This window comes from Lissotriton helveticus, chromosome 3_1 (genome assembly GCF_964261635.1).
Source record: "Lissotriton helveticus chromosome 3_1, aLisHel1.1, whole genome shotgun sequence".
NCBI classification, from domain to species: Eukaryota; Metazoa; Chordata; class Amphibia; order Caudata; family Salamandridae; genus Lissotriton; species Lissotriton helveticus.
The window spans coordinates 665945959-665965632 of NC_136061.1; the positions used below are offsets into that span (position 1 = coordinate 665945959).

The 19674-nt window shown below is 44.6% G+C and overlaps 1 protein-coding gene across 4 annotated transcripts in view; it reads left to right on the forward strand.

Moving 5' to 3' along the window:
* MACF1 (microtubule actin crosslinking factor 1) overlaps positions 1-19674 on the forward strand; it is a 990087-nt gene that overhangs the window by 508640 nt on the left and 461773 nt on the right. For 3 of the 4 annotated variants that reach the window (XM_078680764.1, XM_078680763.1, XM_078680766.1), the window contains exons 36-37: positions 14327-14476; positions 15167-15400. In XM_078680764.1, coding sequence (XP_078536890.1) covers positions 14327-14476; positions 15167-15400 — 384 coding nt within the window. Of the gene's footprint in view, positions 1-4387; positions 4559-7249; positions 7466-7810; positions 7943-13028; positions 13263-14326; positions 14477-15166; positions 15401-19674 lie in introns of all 4 variants that reach the window. The other variant, XM_078680765.1, reaches the window with a different exon arrangement.

Below are 19674 nucleotides of genomic sequence, written 5' to 3' on the forward strand. Positions count from 1 at the left end.
GAAACATTTTGTCATTACTGTACCCTAATTCACAATCCATTCATCCCCCCCTGGCCCCCCCCTCCCCCCCAATGGTGCAAGACATCATTTGTTATCTTCTGCACCTCCAACAGTCTGGGTAGGTTTTATACCTCAATCAAGCTACACTTAACCACTATTATGGTATTAGTACAGAACAGGAACACTCTTCTCTCTTTAAAATCCCTATTATCAAAGCCTTCATGAAGGGTCATCCCACCTAGGGCATTCCCTGCACCAGTCTGGATCCTTAAAATTATCCTCACTAAACTAAATGGGGCCACCCTTCATTACCATGCATTTATGCCCCATTCAGTTCTTCTCTTGGAAAGTTACCTTCCTCATTGCAACCACCTCACTTAGATGTATTAGCGAATTGCATGCCCTCACTCTTCAGGAACCCTTCTCCCAAGTCCGCTAGGGCAAGGTGGTTCTTAGAACTAATCAGAAGTTCTTGCCCAAGGTGGGCTCTGTGTTCCATCTTAACCAATCCATTGAGCTCCCATTCTTCGTTCCACAACCTGACCCTGTAGCTGGAAGAACACACCACACCCTTGAAGTTAAAAATGCTCTTATATATTACATTGACAGGACCAAAGCTTTTTTGTAAAACACAACAGCTGTTTGTAGCTCTCTCCCAACCTCAAAAAGAACATTCCATTTCTAAGGCAGGGATCATCAGATGGAATGTGATATGCTTCCAGAGCTGCTATTCTACGGCTAAAAGAACCCTTCTGTCTGCCCTCCGACCATACTCCACCCAGAACCAGTGTGCTACTATGGTTTTCCTGGGATGCACACCCATAGCCGTCATCTGTAAAGCTTCCACTTGGTCCACCCCTCATACTTTTAATAAACATTATTGTGTGGGTTTCCTATCAGAAGAGCAGGCCAAAGTTGATTGAGCTGTCCTCAGGATTTTGTTTTCAGACCCCTGCACCACCCACTGGCTACCCACCACTGACAGAAGTACTGCTTTTCATTCTATGCACCCGATGTGTATCTACAGCCACACATGCTACAAATGGAATATGTTACCCTGTAAGCATCTGTTACTTGCATGTAGTGTTGTAGACTTAAATGCATCCACTCTCTTCCCTGGGAGCCAGTGGTTATTGCAGATTTTTTCTCCAACACATTTCTTTCTTCTTGCATGGTCACTTCTTTTCCTGAACTAACTACTTCATACTTACCCTCACCCATTGGGCGAAAAACTATCTTAACAATGGAGTCAGTGACCATGCACATCTACGTCCTGATGAGTCACGAGTCTGCGCGATTTGAAAGATTTTTTCAAACAAAAACAACTTAGAACGTCCAAACCCAAAACCAGATGGCAGGAGCATGCCCAGCCTGTGAATCTTCAGCACTACATTCAATTGACAGATGCTTCCAGCATAAGTAACATATTGCTTCCTGTGTGTCGCTGATAACAGTCTAGTGACGTCCTGGGAACAGCGCTCTGGTTTCACAAATTTGCCAGCTGATGACCCTGGGAAGCTGTCCCACAATCTTTCATGAACTGAGGTGAAATTTAGGAAGACATAGAGTTAGCTGTTGGATTATTGTATGCAGCTGGACCTTTTGTTTCTTTTCCGTATGATTGAAACTTTGCTGCTATTGATATAGCTACCCTTTGAAGGCGACAGTTAATATGGGTTTTAATATTTTGCTAATGGATCTCTGCTACTAAGTAGGGGGAATTGGCCACCACTTCAGAACACATTTAAGAGTGCGATAATGTTATGAGCTATCTAGGCTGCTCATGAGAGCTGCAGGGCGGAGGAGTTGCAGGAAAAACGGTTACAATGGATTTCTTTTTAAAAGTTTGGGATTATAATATAACAATTGCGTATTTTAATGCAATTGTTGATCTCAGTAATCTTGTTCTCCACAAACAAAAACATTTTCTGACTCATGAGTGATAATAAAATGGATGTGCGAAAACAAATCTTTAAATATGGTCTAGACTCTTGCTTGGTCTATGGTTATGGCGCTCATGTTACACTGGCCTAGATGTGTTCCACTGGCTTCTCAGATGTCCAGTCTACTGTTACATCCTCATTACAATCTTGCTCTTGCCCCCAATTCCCTGTCACACCTAGAAGGGGATCTGTATAGGTCTTCTGATTCTTTATACGTTTGCTATTTTATATACATGCCATTATATTGGCATTGTTTACTCTGCTTCTCAGACAATTAGTAGACCTTCATCGGGAAAATGCTCTGATTGGGTATACTAAATCAGTCTGTCTCTAATGCTCATTGGAGGCCATCTTCCCAGGCTGCTCAAATGCATCCCACATTACTACTGTATCGAGAGCAAGATACCCAGCCTCTGATTATAGCTTATCACCCCTCTTAAATAAATATAGGTATAGGTTGTCAACCAATAGGAGCCATTTTGGACACATATAGCAAAGAAGGAGTTGTGCTTTTTTGAGAAAGATCGCACCATGTTCAGCCACAGGTAATGTCTGAACACAAAAAGTTCATGTCCAGGAATATGCGTAGTCCTAGAGGCATTCACAGAGACGTAGATGAAGTCTAGTGATGTCCTGGTAACAGCGCTCTGGTTTCACAAATTTGGCAGCTGATGACCCTGGGAAGCAGAAATAGACACGGAGGCTGATACGAAGAGACTGACACATTCTGCATTTCTCTGTCTCTATTCGCATTCCCATCAGGTGGCATCTTGCTACAGTGCCTACCGGCAACAGGCCCTTTGTACTCTTTTGACTGACTTATGCAGCCTCCTTCTGTGTACTCATAGGAGAGACACTGAGAGCTGTACATGCAGGCCCCATTTAAAACCAGAGGTTACTCTGAGCTATCACAAAGTCATAGGGGTGTAAGTATAAATATTTTCCCACAGAAAAGAGCTCTTTTCAGGCTTAAGTCTGTTTATGAGCCAAAAATATATTGGGCCTATAAGTATCAGCCACACTTGTATGGGTAGTTAATCTAACTAACCCTAAGGTAACTGGCCTTCAGGTTCACAACAAAAACTGTTGCAAACACTTTTTAACAACTCAGAATGCTGTAATGTTTGCCATGATGTTTAGCCCCCCTGTACCATTGCAGGTACAAAGAACAGTTCTGATTCTACCCCAAAGAAGCAATACAAACATTGCTAGCCCATTTACCATCTTCAGTGAAATACACGCCACCTAGAGGCAGTACTGCGTTTTTCAACCTCTTCAGTGAACTGCAGCTTTAGACCCCAAGAGCATTGAGCTCCGGCCCATGCACAGACGCACAGCTCTCTCATTTACACAGACCATAAAGACAGCAAATAGTTGTTTTTTGGACATACTTGACCCAACACTTCTTAAACAGAGGGATTTGTCAGAGTAGTTTGCATCCTTAAGTCTCTGACATTACAGAAGGGGACCCGTCACATGCAGATTGGTCTTCATATGCCCCAAAGTACCAGCCTTTTCCATGTTGCGGGACTACATCCCATCTGTCTGGGAAACCCCAGAACAATTTCAGCCTTCCTTATCGGTGGAATACAGCCTATTAAAAGTTCGAGACACTTCTATAGACATACTCCGTCCACAAACAATCACTCACTGAGACGAGTGTATTTTTGACCCAGTGCTTCTTCAACACTGGGAGATCGACTGGGTTAGGCTCTGCTTTTTTTAATCTTGTTGAAATCCATGCTGGATGGGGCCAACCATTTGAAATGTAGGTTTCATCTGCCCCACCGGAGCAATACAGATCAAATTGCTTGTCGATATTCCATCTGTACGAGAATCTGTGCACCCCAAGGTTGTGCCTTTCTCTGGTGGTATAGGCTAGGTGCAGCTCAGGTTTCAAGACACTTTGAGCTTGGCATGCATAGCTGGACCCTCCCCTCGCTTTTACCGAGACTAGCGTAACAACGGATTTGGGTGAAAATGCTGAGATAACATCAGCTTCCTATAAGTCGTCAGGCAACATGGTATCACACGGCAGGGGCCACATGGTCGGTATATACTGTAGCACAACTCCTTGAACAGTAATCTGCTCTTACTGCCTCAGAAAGGGTCTACAAGAACTGGGATGTTAAGTAGAAACTAAGTAATTGAAGAGGAGTGCCCCTTGTAGATTTTACAGAAATTTTAAGATGGTCATCATCTGCATAGCAAGTAAAATAGCTGGGTTCACTAATGCATTCCCTGCAGACACTGCATCATGCAGCTCCCTAGTTTGAAATCCAAGGGTTGCATCCGCCTTTCCTCTTCCAGTGGCCAACAAAGGGAGCATCATACACTTTAATAATAAGGACTTTTCTTCTCGGTGTATGCAGAGGATTATTTGTAAAGTATGTGGTATATGAGTTTGTTAATTAAGTCTCCTTATACATTTTTTATCCTTGCAGGATGACACACGCTGCACCAAGGAACAGTGTTTGGAACATGATGAGAAGCTGCTGTCATATCTCTCTCAGCTGCGGAACATTGAGGTGGAGATGAGGCTCCAGCTCCAGCAGTCTCAGTCTCAATCTCAGTCTGAGCCTGTACCTGTGCAGGACCTTGTGCGACAGGCTGAGGTAAAATTGGGCCTTGCTTGTGTGCGCTTCAGTGTAGTAGTGGAGTGGGGATCGAGTAAGTCCTCGTGGGGTCCGAAATATCATGATATACCAGTGGAATTGAAAAACAAACTTCCTTTTACTGATCTGTGAGTGAATTTCTCAGTTATGCCAATGGTTGTAACTAATTCAGCTATAAATGCTTTAGGATTTTGTCATTTACTTATCAGACTACTATGCAGCAATATATATCAATTAATCAATAAAATGTTATTTAGTTTGTTACAACCATAAAAGTATACACATTACATATATTTCTTCTGTTAAAAGCATAAGCGAATTAATTTCTAAAAAATATAGCACATGTTCAATATATAGGGAAACTGAATTGGGGGTAGCCCAGGGTGAAACAGCTTAAACCACGCCACCCCACAGGCTGCTCAGACTCCAGGGGGGCCATACTCACAAGCCCTATTAGAAGTTTATATCACTACATGCAGGATGCTTGATTCCGGTCCAGGCTTGGCTTGGCAGTTCGGGCTGGACTGTTCCCATGAGGCACAGGGTCAAGACTGATTTGCATATGGCCATGTCTGTACTGGGGTGGTGCGGTGAGCAAAATAACGATGGATTAAACCCAGATCTGTGACTGGGGGTGAATGTTTTGCCATTGTGCATCATTCCGTCCATCAATTGTTGTTTTTGCATTTGTCACCCCGAGTGGGACGGGTATGCTCAGACGTGAGTCCCGTGCTCTCCATGCCACTTGAATCAAGCTATCCTGGCTGAAGAAGGCTGATAGCCAGAAACAGGTCCTAGGATGCTTGATTCCGGTCCATGGAAGACATGGCTTGGCAGTTCGGGCTGAACTGTTCCCATGAGGCACAGGGTCAAGACTGATTTGCATAGGACCATGTCTGAACTGGGGTGGTGTGGTGAGCAAAATAAAACATGTCGGCTAGTGACTGTGATTAATTCAAGCATTCCCTCCATCATCACCTTGTTGCAGTTCACCCATAGAGATTAAGCAGGGCAACTTTAGCTCTGTTGACATGCCTGCGGAGGTGGTGAATGTCATCTTGTCAGCATGCTGCCTGTCCTTTCTTCATGATGTTGTCATACTTTGTTTTGTGGTTTGTCCAGGAGGTGGTTGATTCCTCGTGCCGTGTTTAACAGATGTGTACTTTGCGCTTTCTCTGGCCTGACAAGGCTTTATTGTGGGCACTCTTTAAGGGTATTTACCAGCCTTTTTGCCTTTTCTTTGTTTGCGTATTAGTCGTTGTCGTTCATGTCTCCTGTCATGGACTTTTAGATAGTATTGACCCATTTGTTTCCCTGTTCTCCATTTGTCATGCCACAGCGGGAACCTACTCTGGGGCTAATTTTTCTGATTGCATCACCTTTCAAGTATGTACACTGTTGATCTTTGAGGCTATTCACACTATAATCGTCGTTTCATCGGCACAGCGTGTTCATGAGCTACAGGCTTTGTGTGTCCAGCCTCTTTTCACTTCACTGTTTTTCTCAAGCTGGTCCTGTAGTCTGCTGCTTCTTTCTTTCCTAAAGTAGGCATTTAATGTGGTTAAATGTGTCTTTTTATTTTAATTTTTTTTTTTTTTTTTTTTGGTCCAATCAATCAGATGGCCAATGTTATATCTGCCTCGTCATCCAACCAAGGAGGAAGAAAGATTGCATCATCTAGATCTTTGCTAGAATCTCTGTTTTTACATTGAAAGAACCCACCAATTTTGCTTTAATGACCAACTCTTTGTGGGCTGCAGTGCCTCCATGGAGGACAAGTCAGTTCAGAAGGGGACAATTTCTTGCTCGATCTTTCTAAGCATCAAGGTCTGCTATGACCGTGCCACGGAGGGGCCCCTAAAAGGCTTAGAGTTCCCTTTCCGTGAATGGAAGATGACTGCTTTAGTTTTATTTCAAGGTGTTTCCTAGGCATTACTGTCTTAACTTCTAAGTCCTCAGAGATAGTTATTTTGTCAATCTGTTGCGGGATGTCTTGGTTTTACTACCTCTTAGGATTTACCTCCTAAAAGACATTGATTGGGTATTGATTCAAGAGCTGAGGAATCTGCAAGTGGAAGAACAAGCAACTTAGCATTGGTAATGATTGTTACATTGCTTACTGTACCCACTCCTGGTTCTGTTGAATGGGCTTGCCATTTTTTAGATGGTCCAGAATTAGTTCTGAAACTGCGTATTCTGCCAATATCATCAGCCTAGGCTCATGTCTCTGTTGGCATGGAAAAAAGGGATGGTAAACTGACGTCAGTGCACCAGGTTGGCGCCATATATGGCTCTATCATGTTCTGAATGGTCCCGGAGCTGTTAAGTCACCTGTTGGCACATGAGAGCAATTTAACATTTTCTGGATCCAGTCTGACTCCCATAGGAGATTAAAGAAGAAACTAGTCCACAAGTAGGTAGATTGTTAGCAGAAGTGAGTACTATGTTCTTCAGTTGACCCACCGTAGAAAAAAATTTCATTTCTTAATCTGATTCCATATGATGTAGTGGAACAGAGTAGCTCTGTTTGGCATAATAGAATTGGCATGCTAAAGTTTACTTACTGCAGTTTACTTATTCGAGTATAGTTTGTCCTGTGTATGAACAGATGGGCTAGACTGTCCTAGTTGTTGTTGCTGTTGTATTTGCTAGTACCATGGCTCTCGTTCACATCCACTGTCCTCTTTTCAGGAACTGAGACTTGAGCTGGAGCATCTCATTCTCCCTGTGCACCATGAGCTGGACGTTGTCAATCAAATTTTGTCCATCCAACCTTATGATGTTCCTCCGCCTTTATTGAAAGCTTTAGAAAAAGATGCAATTAACCTGCAGAAATCATTTAAGTCCATCTTGGAGGCTTCGCAGACCTGGATGCAGGAGCTTTGTGCTGCAGCTCAAGCAGAAAAGGTGAGGGGCGCCATGGAGTGCTTAAGTGGAGCCCAACCAGAAAATATGAAGGAGATCCCGTAGACTTCAGAGCTTTGCATTACAACAGAATCAGACGTTGTGTTCATGACATGGGGTTTGCATGTCATGGACATGGTTTGGGGGAGTTCATGTGAGGCGTGCATATCGATATGAGGAGGTGTGCTTTTGGAGGTTTTGCAAGATGGAGGGTGTGTGCGCGATAGTCCATGCATAAAGATTGTTGAAGATATTAGCACCCAACTTCCTCATTCTGCATCACAACAACCTTGTGTCTGTTTTATCTGTTGGTTATTCACTTTTCACAATGTTTATTTTTATTTTAAGGCTAAAATTCAAATGGAGGAGCAAAGACTTCTAAATGAACTGCAGGCTATGCAGGAGCGGGTGAGCCAAGCAGCACATTCGCTGGATGCCACAGACACTGTCAATCTAGAGGGGCTTCAGCAGTTTTTTAAGGTGAGGCCCTGAAGGAGACCATTTTAATCAGCATTGGGTGCATCTACAGGCTAGTAAGGTAACCCACTGAATGACTTATTTGGCCTGCAGCAGCTCCAGTTGAACAAGTCGTAGGATCATGAAGACAATAGGTCTGGGCTACCAAGGAATGTGTTTAGGTGAGATCCTGAATGGTAACCAGATCCTGAGCCTGTGTGCAGGGAACTATCGATGACAGATGTGAAATGTAAGGAAATGCCTCATTTTGTATCGTCACCCTCAAGTTTTCAATTGATTCTGTCGGTTTTTCGACTCTGAAAGTGCACTGAGTCATGCTAACCAGATCTCCGTGCCCTAAAGTGTATGTTGTATTGGCTGTACCCAATTGGAAATAGCTAACTTACTGTTAAGTCCCTAGTAAATGGTACCCTGGTAGTCAGGACATGGAAGTTAGAGAGGTCGGCCAGGGCTTGCCGCACTGATTGTGCCACTGTTGAAGTCCCCCAAATAAAGCAAGTCCTCTAGTCTGCCACTGCAGACTTGTAGAGCAGACGTGCATTGCTAGCTCGTCTTTGCCATTGAACGCAATGGCAAAGCGACGACTTTCCCCCTGAACATGTGTGTAAGTCCCCCATTTAGAAGGCCTATTGAGCTCTAAAGGCCAGATGCAACTTATGGTACCGACAGGACATGTACTTTACATGTCTTGGCAGTACTACACGCCAAACTGCAGTTTTACTTTGGAAAGTCTTGGTCACCCAATCGGAAGTGGGCACTTGAAGGTATCAAACAACTTATTCACATTAAGCCTGACTGGTATCTCAGTTTGAAATTAACATAATATGTTGCAATGGGCAGCTTTAGCAAAGCTGCCACTTGGTTGCCCCTAAGACTCTTGTGCCTTCCTGGGCACACATGGAGCTTTCTCTATGAGACAGCTTCCTGCCCTCCTTGAGAGATGTTCTAATGACTCTTAGGAAAAAAACCAACGAGGGATTGCAGGCCAGTAAGGTTCTACCTCCCTCCTGCAGGAAGCCACTAGGGTGTTAGCCGCAAAAGTCAGGCTTCAAAGGTGAAGTTTCCTTTGAAGGGCTGTTCTGTAACACCATGGGGGAGGGCTGCCCCAATGTTGAGATAGGCAGACTATAACTCCAACCTCATCCTACCCTGAGGACACGTTATGAGCATAAAGGGGGCACACCTCGCACTCAGACTTCGACCAATTTGGAGGGGGACTGCCCTGCTGCACGGAGAGACCTGCACCTGATGGCAAGGCGAGGGATTGTGCCTGCCATGTCCTGTTCAAGGAGAGGTCATCTCCCGAGCCCAGGGTTGAGCTGAGGGTTTTATGACAAACCCCAAGGTCCTAAAGGGGTTGGTAAGTATTTTACATGGTGAGGTTGTACAACCATTTCCTCACATAAAGCACTGCAAATATATTGTGCTTAACTGTGCCAAGAGCTTTCTGTTTTCATTTCTTGTGAAACACAGCAGGTATTTTTTCGGTGTTATCACAAATTAGGAAAATCAGTTATCAGTGTTTATGCATTTCAGTACCACAAACACGTGCTGGAAACCACATATTTCCAGTGTTTACAAAATGCATTCAAATCTAGCACTTTACTGCACACATTTAGGAATATGGGGTTTTAAACCACTAAGAAGAATGAAAAAATCACTAGAAATGTTTTTTAAAAAAGCCTGTGTTTGACAGATATCCCAAGCAAGTGTTCAAAGATCCTTAACCCCTTGCATGCTTGTGACGGAACCATTCCGTCACGAGCCACGGTGGTGCTGTGCTGGTGACGTAATGGTTCCGTCACGCCCCCCGCGTCTGCGCGGCGCTGATTTCGCGCCTGCGCTGAGCGTTCTATTAGGCGGGGCAGTGACGGAACCATTCCGTCACAAGCACAGCGCCACCGCAGCTCGTGTTGGAGTGGTTACGTCATGAGCATGGCGGCGCCGCGCAGCCCCCCTACCCCCTAGCGCCGCAGCGGAATTACCGTCGCGGCCAAGGGATTAAACTGTAGAGTGGAAAAAACTAAGATGACTCACAGAATTGACTATTCTGTGATTTCCCTCTACTATTAATTTGAAAGGGCAAAAACCTGTTTCATAGAGGAAATTAAGTATATTATATGACTTGGTTGTGCGACCACACAGTGTAATGCACTTAAAAACCCCTTTAGGACCCTTTGGTTTCATCTGTCAAACCCTTAGCTCAACAGAGGAACAAGGTTAAAGCATTTCAACAGCACCAAAACAATTGAAGAAGAAATCAGCACGCCACTCCAAAAATCCGACACCAATTTATAAAAATAGACTATATTTTTTATAAGTATTTAAACACTAGAATGAAAAAGATCAACCGGAAAATTCTGGAGATCTAGATTAGACGAGCAATAATAAAGCAGTTTCCCTCACCCGTGAACAAATCTTGGCAAAGTCAACAAATTGAGTCTTACTGACTTAACGTGGAACAGTTCACATTTTATTAAACTGGTGCTTGGCAAAGGTGGACCTGCTGCTTGCAGTGGCCACTTTCATAAAGGCTGGTTGGAATTTACCTCTGTGGAAAGGAGTAGCACCATATATTGTGCATTGTGCAGTACTAAGTTTACCGGTATTCTTTATTAGTTCACCTGCCTTTTGGTATAGCATTCAGGGAGTCTGTCGTTTTTAATTTTTTTATAAAGTGATCATCCTTAATTTTCTGGCGGAATTAAAAAAACAGTTCCCGTTGAGTCTTAGAATCAGTCTGCCTTCTGTCTTAAAAGTGTCTTTCAGATTTTTGGGAACTTCCTTTCAACGAACACAATAATGTTGTCTCATAAGGAGTAGTTCCTGCAGGCTATAACGTCTGCTAGATGAGTTAGTGAGATCCAGTCTCTTTCATCCAGATGCTATTACAAACACATCTGTACTCCTCAAGAGCGTCATGCTTTTCAAATGATAAGATTGCCAGTGTTTTTCAAGTATCTAATCAACTATACCCGGCACTGCATCGTATTGATATTAAACTAAATCTCAAGTTTTTGTATGAATATGATAAATAAATGTAAATTATTGAATGAACTCTTATTTTGCAATGATTTAGTAATTGAAGGTTATGAATGTACTAAAGAGGTGAATTCTGATGGATACTTCTAACCACAGAATCCTCACTTTTAGAATATTCCTGACTGCCAGATCGGATCCAGATTCGCCTTCAGCAATGCTGCTATATGCTGGTAGGTGGCACAGCCTGGATTCTTTATAACTTCCTACCCACCCCGGGGTAACAGAGCAGAGCCGCATATAAGTGCCACCCTGAGCGCTGATGTCACTTTCTTTATTTCTGTGCCCCTTTGATTTGGATCCAGAGCTCTGCTATCCCTTATTGGCCAGCACCTGGCTGGAAATGTAAATGCCTGGGCAGACAGACCCCGCTGACGTTGCCTTGCTGACCACGAATGACGGGTACACTTGGTGGTGGCACCAGGCATCTTTCAGCAGTGGGGAGAATCCTGGCTCGATCTATTAGCCAAAAAGCAGCTCCCAGTAGGTTTCCACTCTCTTTTGACCAGATCAAAGGTTGCTACCACTGCGCAGATACGCAGTGTGCCAGTCATAGACATTTTCCAGGCTACTACATGGCTTCACAAACCATTTCTGCCTTGATAGCCAGGTCCTTTGGAATTATCATTTTCGCCTGGTCTGTCCTGTAGGATTTCCTGGTCTGACCCATTCTACCGATTCACTGCCTGAGGAAGAGTACTGCTTTGGTATCTATTTACAAGATGAGTAATCTGCTGTTGGAAGTCTCTATCAGAAGAACAAGTTACTTACCTTTGGTAATCCTTTTTGTGGTACAGACTCCTCTATGTTCTGGGGAATGAACTTGTGTGGTCCATTAATAAAATGCAAATCTAAATATCTGCAACCAGCACAATCTGATTTTGATGGCTGCATGTCCAGAGGCGAGGACAAAGATCAGAAATAAACTGTCTGTGCACGGAGGTGGCACATGTATGGGGGCCCTCATTTTGATCCAGGGTGGGACGAATTTGACACAGCGCTACACTATGCTACCTAATGAGGCATGAGAGAATTGCTATAAAAGTCTGGCACCTGGCAAAATTCACAAGATGAGGAATCTGTGGTTAGATAGTCTGTGCCAGAAAAGACGTTACCGAAGGTAAGTAACTTGTTTGTTCTTTTCTTCTAAATACAGGATGTGAAAAATCAACTTGCATTTCTCAAATTTTATGAGGAAATATTCTGCCGAAGGGAAAGAGACCCTCCAATCTCTTTTAATGTGTGCACTTTTAATAGAGTAATATAAAACTGTAACTCGGAGGTCTTATCACACTTTCTGAAAGCACGATTACTTGGGTTATAGTTGGGTTATGTTCCGTGAACTCTTCCTAGGTGGCACAGGCACCGTCAGATGATTGAGGGGGCTGCCACCAACTGCTATGTAGGGCTGTTTTTTCTGTTTTATTTCCACTCCCCTTCAGTTAAGTACTGCTCTTTCATCTCTTCTTCATTTGGATGGTTTTGATCATGTGAGAAGCCATTACTTGAGAATAAAAATGTACTCTCCAGTTCTTCAGTGCGGTATGCTTCTCTGGTACCTACCGTCCTTTCTACCTCCGTATTTTTTTATTCATTTGGACTGCACTAGCAGACTGCAAAAGAACAAAGAAGGCTGCTTTCATGCTGAACATGCTAGGAGTCTCTTGTCACAACAGTGCTCATAAGGGCAAAAGGGCAGAGCTTTGTTTAGAGACATAAGAACTGTTGAATATATGTGTACAAACAATTTTAGGAAAGGAAAATGAAGTTTTTAAAAAGTGTTCCTCGATTCTTTTAAGTTTGTGGATCTTGTGTGGGTGCTGTTTCTGAAGAAATGGTATTGATAAGTACCATTTCTTTAACCTGGGCTTTGTCTGTGGATAGCTACTGTTTCTCCTGATTTTATCTCTGGTTGTTGTTTCCTAACAGTCATGTATAGATCCTATTTTAGCATGTTCCTAAATGGATTTTCTTCAAGTATGACCACAGCTGACCAGAGGTCTGGTGCTAGGTGCCTTCTAAGTCACGGTCTTCTCTCTTCCTCTAATAGGGACAGCATCCTGCCATGGCTGACACCCGGCAGCAGATTGACGAGGCAGCATACGACATTCAATTCTTCATTTCCGAGCATGCCCAGGACTTGACCCCCCAACAGAGTCGGCAGCTGTTGAGACTCCTGAACCAGCTGCAGAGAGAGTTCCGCGAGCTCTGCAAGAGGCTGACAGCACAGGAGCAGAGCCTAGAGCTGCGACTGCAGCAGGCCGGGCACAGTACCATGACTCAGGTCAGCTGGGCATGGACCTTCACCGCCAGTGTGCAGCAGTGTGGTCCAGCCTTTGCCTTGTCCATTTGTCTCCTTGTCTCTAACATGTTTGCTTTGCGTTTTTCAGATTTAATGTGCTAACACAGAGGATCCCTTGACAGCTGAAGAGCTGGAAGGTTCAGGAAAGCTTGTTGGGTTTCTTCATCACTGAAGCTGTGACGCAGGTTTCTGTGGTGGCCCACAGTTCGTGTTCTGTTGTCCTGCGTGGACAACTTAGCAGGACGGACTGCCACACATCATGCTCAACCACTCAGACAGGCAGGCATAGTGCCTAGAGGAGCAGACACACCCAAACGGACCAGACCACTGCTTCTTTGTGCTGAGTCACAGCTGTGCTCACGCATTTACACTCGCTTGTATACTCCCTCAGAATCGCCATTTACTCAGCTGAGCTCACTCTCCACCACAGCTCTTCTTACCTTCAACCTTGCAGCCCTGCTCAGTAACAATCACACTGCGCTTTGCTTGTGCGTGAGCACTCTGCAGTCACAAATCTTCACTCCAAGGTTTGCTAGCCTTGAGCACTTGCCATTCACAGCTTGGCTCCCTCACAGTCACTTGACATTCAGAGCTCTTCTCACAGAGGTCCCTTTTACTCCCAATTCTTCTTGATCAGTACTAACCGAACTGCTTATTCCAGGTACTGCCTCACTCGGGGGCACTTGAGGCTCACAGCTTTCATAACTCTAGTATCACTTTACACACAGATTTGCTGCAATTTACATTGGTCCACTGTGCATTTACAGCAAATGCACTCTGTTTTGTTTCCATCTCTACTCTTTCAGGGTCGCACTTGGCTGTGCTCAATTAGGGTCATTCTCTGCTCTGTGCACTCTGGGTCACTCTGCATTCACTCTGAGCGTATTCTGAGACTGGTCCTGGCACCGTTCTGTGTCTGCTCCTCTTGGCTGTGTGTAGACAAAAACTCATTCTCTTTGCCTATGTCGTGAGAATTTAGTGTGTAATGCGTGCAATAGTCCGCCTGCATTGCAGACAGTCATTTCTTTGTGTCTTGCTTCCCCTAGAACCTCCAGGAGCAGCAGGCTGCCTGTAACCAGAAGATGGAGGAGCTGAGCAGCTGGCTGCAGCAGGCAGAGCGCACTCTGAGCAAGGAGCAGGTGGCAGCTGGAAGCGGAGACCTGAACAACCTGCAGCACAGGCAGAGCACTCTAGGGGTCAGTGAATGGGGGAGAGGATCACTGGGGCCAGTGAATGGGGAGGCACACTATTTTGACAGGGTATGGGGTAATTGAATGGCATCTGAGTACCATGGGGTCACTGGGCATTTTCAGTGTTAGTAAATGGGGAGCAGAACCAGGAGGCAGAGAATTGGGTATTAATATAAATGGTGCTGTGAATGAGGACACAACACTGCCACAGTTAGAAAAGAGGGTCGGTTTTCAGTGGGCCATTGTGAAAGGAAGAGCAGAGCACTATGAGGGTTATTTAGTCTGGAGGACAAGCACCACTGGATCAGTAAACTGGGGACAGAGCATCATTGAAATCATTCAGTAGAGAGAAGAAGCAGTGTCTCTCATAAGGATGGAGGAATAAGTAGGGGAGGGCAGATCACCATCAGGGTCAGTGAGCAGAGGTTGGCAGGTCACCGTCGGTGTCATTGAGTAGAAAGAGTGCAGAGCCCCATTGAAGTTGCATGCTATTGTAAAATAAAGGGTGCTCCTAGCTTTGCTCTGGGTGCTGCTCTATTTCTTGCATGCTGTTATACCATGAGTGCATTCTCTGTTCACCGAGCACAACATGCTCATATCCTCTCACCTGGCATGTTACTAGCTTCTGCGTCTACTACCCCACACATGATTCCATCTGTACCCCTCTTACGTACCTGATTCCTTCCATATTCACAGGAGCTCCAGAAGGACATGCAGGCCCAGTCACTCACCTTTGCCAGCACCATCCAGGCCATGGAGGAGTTCATTGAGGAGAACCGGTCCAAGATGAGTCCAGGGGAGCTGCAGCTCTTACAAGAGAAGCTGAATAAGACCAAAGAGCGGTATCAGGCACTGCAGCAGCAAACTCGGGGCACCCAGAAGGAACTGGAAAATGCGGTGACTGTAGCCCAGCAACAGGAGACTGAGAAGGTGAGCTGGACCATTGCCTTTCATCGGGTAACTAGAAGGATCACATGCATTTAGGATTTCAAATTAGCTTAGTGTGAGAGAAAAACAAAGGTGCTTAGCTGGCATCTAAACCATCAATGAGGATGCAGTGACCTTGAGACAAAGCATGTGAGTTTATGTCTGCGCCATCCTTGAGCAGTCTTCCTTAGGGGAAAAGGAAGATGACCTGGTGCCAGGGATGTGCATTAGATCCTAGTGTTACATAGAGACAGAGGGAGGTTGGGGCCTAGTACATGACCAATCACAGAAATATAGTTTGATGTAGTCAGAGAGGAGGTGAACTAGAACTATGGCATTGAAGTGGCATAGCGTTGCAGACCGAAAAGAACATGAACTTCAAGCTTAATTGCAGCAGAAACATCATCTGATACAAAGACAGAGAAGGAGATGTGGCATCAGAGACCTGCAAAGGAACATAGTTTGTCATATTGACATAGAATGTGTGCTTGCTCCGAATCCATCAGCCATACATACAGACCAAGATACGAGTTGTTGTGTGAGCCTTCATCAGAGCATACTGTGACATGGATACAGAAGATAGCTTAACAGCTGATATCGCTATGAACCGCATGCTATGAAATCACTTTGGACTGAAAATGTAGGCCTGTCCCTGACACAGCTTCTGGAAAGAGTGTAACATGAGTATCTCTTCTTTCACCAGTCAGTGCTGGTGACACCCTTTTGCGGATGCACCAAACCTTATTACAAGCTGTAAATCCCCAGTTCTCTTTGCTTCATTCCTTGTTACCTGGCACTTCTTGGCCTTGCTCTCTATTCTTTGTATTTCTCCCTGTGTCTTACAAAGAATGTTCTGAACTATTCTCTTTCTACTATTAATAGCAATTTGAAAACTTTCTTTCACATTGGCGTTTCCTACTGGAGGTTCTGCAGGGTTTTTTCTGAGAGTAGGAAGAACCTTGGTTAGATCTGTTCACCACTGATGAAAATGTGAAATGTCAGCACTTCTGCGCACTGTAACTTCCATGGCGGCTCTCGCTCGGAGACGCATTCTGTCATGAGTGGAGCTCAGGACTCCTGTACACCATTCTGGTGATACAATTCCTGTCCTAAGTTCTCAAGAAGATCAGGAACGACGGGGATAAGTCATCCTGGTGGCTCCGGATTGGGTACAGAGAGTCAGGTATCCCGAACTTCAAAGCATGAGCACCTCTCCTCCAATCAGGCTGCCCTTCGGGAGGATCTCCAGTTACATCAAGAAACCGTCCTGCATCTGAACCTGCACACTGTTCATCTACAGTCATGGAGATTGAACGGTGAACGGTGACAGTTATGAATCTTTGGCCTCCCTGCAGAAGTGTGTGATGGCATTTTGGTGTCCCTCAGCGAAAACTGGATAGGCCTGCCAATGGGACAAATTTGTGGAATGGTGTGATGCCAAATCCAATGACCCTCTGTCTACACCCTTGTTTGAAGTCCTTTTGTTTGCATCATCTCTTGCCTGGGAAGGTCTTCCTTTGGACACGGTTAAAAGGTATATTTCACCCATCTCTGCTTTCTTGTGGTTGCCGGATCAACTCTCACTCTTCAAATCACCTGTTGTGACTCGTTTCCTGAGAGGTTTGCAGCACGTTTCCCCCACACATGTTATGGCCCAAAGGGATCTTAATTTAGTTCTCACTTTTTTAATATGTTCTGCTTCTAAACCCATGCACAGCAGCCCTCTAAGAATACTTACCACCAAAACAGTCTAACCTTGTGGCCATAACATCTACCAGGAGGGGTAGCAAATTGCAGGCACCTTCTGTGTACCCCCATCAACACCTTCCTCATACAATTTTTTTCCCCAGACATGTTGGGTCCTTAGGACATGTACCTCTTTCTTATCCAAAGTATTCACACCTTTTCACTTCGAGCAAAGCATCATGTGCCAGCTTTCTTCATCGCCTCCCTCCCTCACCCCCATCCTACCAAGGAATAGGAGGGAGACCACCACCTGAATCGAAAAAGAGTGTTGTCATTCTACATTGATTGTACCACAGAATTCCAAGTGTATGATCAACTCTTTATTGGATCTTTGGGTGCGAAGAAAGGATAGGTAGTTCCAAAAAGTCATCTCCAGGTGGGTTGTCCTCCGTAAAAGAACAACAACTCTGCTACACTGTGGCTACAAAGCTACCACCTGAACGTTTGCACGCTCACTCCACCATAGCCAAGGTTGGGACCACTGCACTAGCTCAGAAAGTCCTGGAGATCTATCAGGCAACTATGTGGGCATCGCTACGCACATTTGTCAAGCATTGCTACCTAGACAGTCAGGTTCGCCATAATGGGCAGTTCACCCGTTCGGTCTTCCAGGACTTGCTTTGGTATTTGTTCCAAGGTAAGGAATCCGCGTGTAGAAGTGTCTATCAGATGAACAAGTTACTTAGCTCTTTTAATGTGTTATCAGTAGAGACACTATATAGCTGCAGACTCCTTACCAACCTTTCCATTCTGCAAATTTAACATTTCTCCTAGAGATCCCTCAGGCCGTCACTTTGGTACACTGGTCACACAACTTCAGTATGGCTCTGTGTTTCTGGAACCGAAAAATAGTCATGCACTGAGTTCAGTGTGCTGGGGTGACGCATATATAGTTAATGTGCACAACACGTTCGGAGTGTTTGATGCCACCTACCGGTATACAAAAGGACTGCAAAAAAAGTCCAGATCCAGTCTGATGCCTCGGAATATTCAACTGTAAACAATCTGTGGCTAGTTACTCTCTACCAGATAAAGCGTTACCGAAAGTAACATGCTTGTCTCTCAACTCTTGTCTTTCCTGCTGTGGTGTGCAGGGAGGATCTCAGTTGTCCCTCAGATCTGGCGCCCTAGGTTGTGAAAAACCCTTTATCTTTCAAAATGTTGTACACTGGCTGCATCAGGAGTGGCACATCCTGTAATTGTGATTTCAACCACAGCGTCATATGGTGGCTGACATTTGTTCTTGGATCTTTAAGTGTATTTGACCCTTATTTCCTCAAGATTCAATGCTTTATTCCTGTGAATGAACCACCTTGTGGATTAAGGAGTATATGCTTTTCTCCACAACTACCTCAACTTTCTGCCATTGGTAGTTTTTCGTATGTGTGTCAATAGATGGTTCTCCTTCGAGACAAGTTGTTTCTCAGTGAGACTGTGAGAAAATGGATCATTAGTTAGAGTGGTTGTGAGACCTTGTCTGGTAATAATGTCACTATTCTGTATCAGGTTCAGTTAGGTTACTTTAATTTAAACCATAGCTTATTCCTGGGTAGCTGTGGCACAAAGCAGTTATGCTTAACTCAAAGGAACAAGTGTAGGTATTTTTACATTAATACATTGAAAACACAATTAAAATCCCACTCCAATTTATAAAAAACAGTATACATTTTAATGAACAAATAGACACCAAAACGGAAAAGATCAGATCTGGGGAAATGGAGATATGATTTTTAGGTGTTTGACAGTTTTCTAGCACCAAAAAGCAAGGCACACCGCTTCAAGCCCAGTTACCTATTCGCGCTAGACCGAGTCAAAGTTAAGGCCGACTGCGATGGAGTGTGGATTGGCTACAGGTACTAGGTTAGTACCAGTGAAACGTTTACCTTGGGACATAGTGTTTTTCTGGAGGATTTTTCTTGTCGGTGGGGCAGGCTGCCAGCTGGATCCGACAGTAGGCTAAACGGCAGCAAGTGCTGCTCGGCATTAGCTCTGGTGAAATCCTCCACGTTGGAACTTGAAAACTTTTCTGGAAGTCGAGCAACTTTCACAGGGGAAACCAGCAGGTTGAATCCAACTAGCAAAGTGATGTTGGTGGCTGTGATTCGTGTCAGACTTGTGGTAGCCTACGGTTCTTGTAGGAAAAAGTTCAGAAAAAGTTTTTCAGTACCCACTTTTGCAATCTTGAGAGGGGGGAGTACACTCTTAACACCTGCCAAGGGTCCAGGACCTTTTGGGTTCCACTTGGTGAGTTAGGACATCATCTCATAGAAGCCACCATCAGGGTCCAGGACAAATCATTTGGAATTGGTCAGCTGGGCTCTTCTTTGTTCCAGGCTTCTTGCAGCTTTTGTGTTTCTGGAGCTTAAAAGGAGGCTAACCGACTTGCCCTTGGAGTCCCCTTTTCTACCCAGGGTTCAGATTGGGTTTCTGTCCACAGGTAAAACAGAAGACTCAGTCCTTCTGCATTCCAGCAGGTGCCGTACTACTTCTGTTTTCCACAGGTCCAGCAGTGTTCTGAGGAAGGGAGCCAG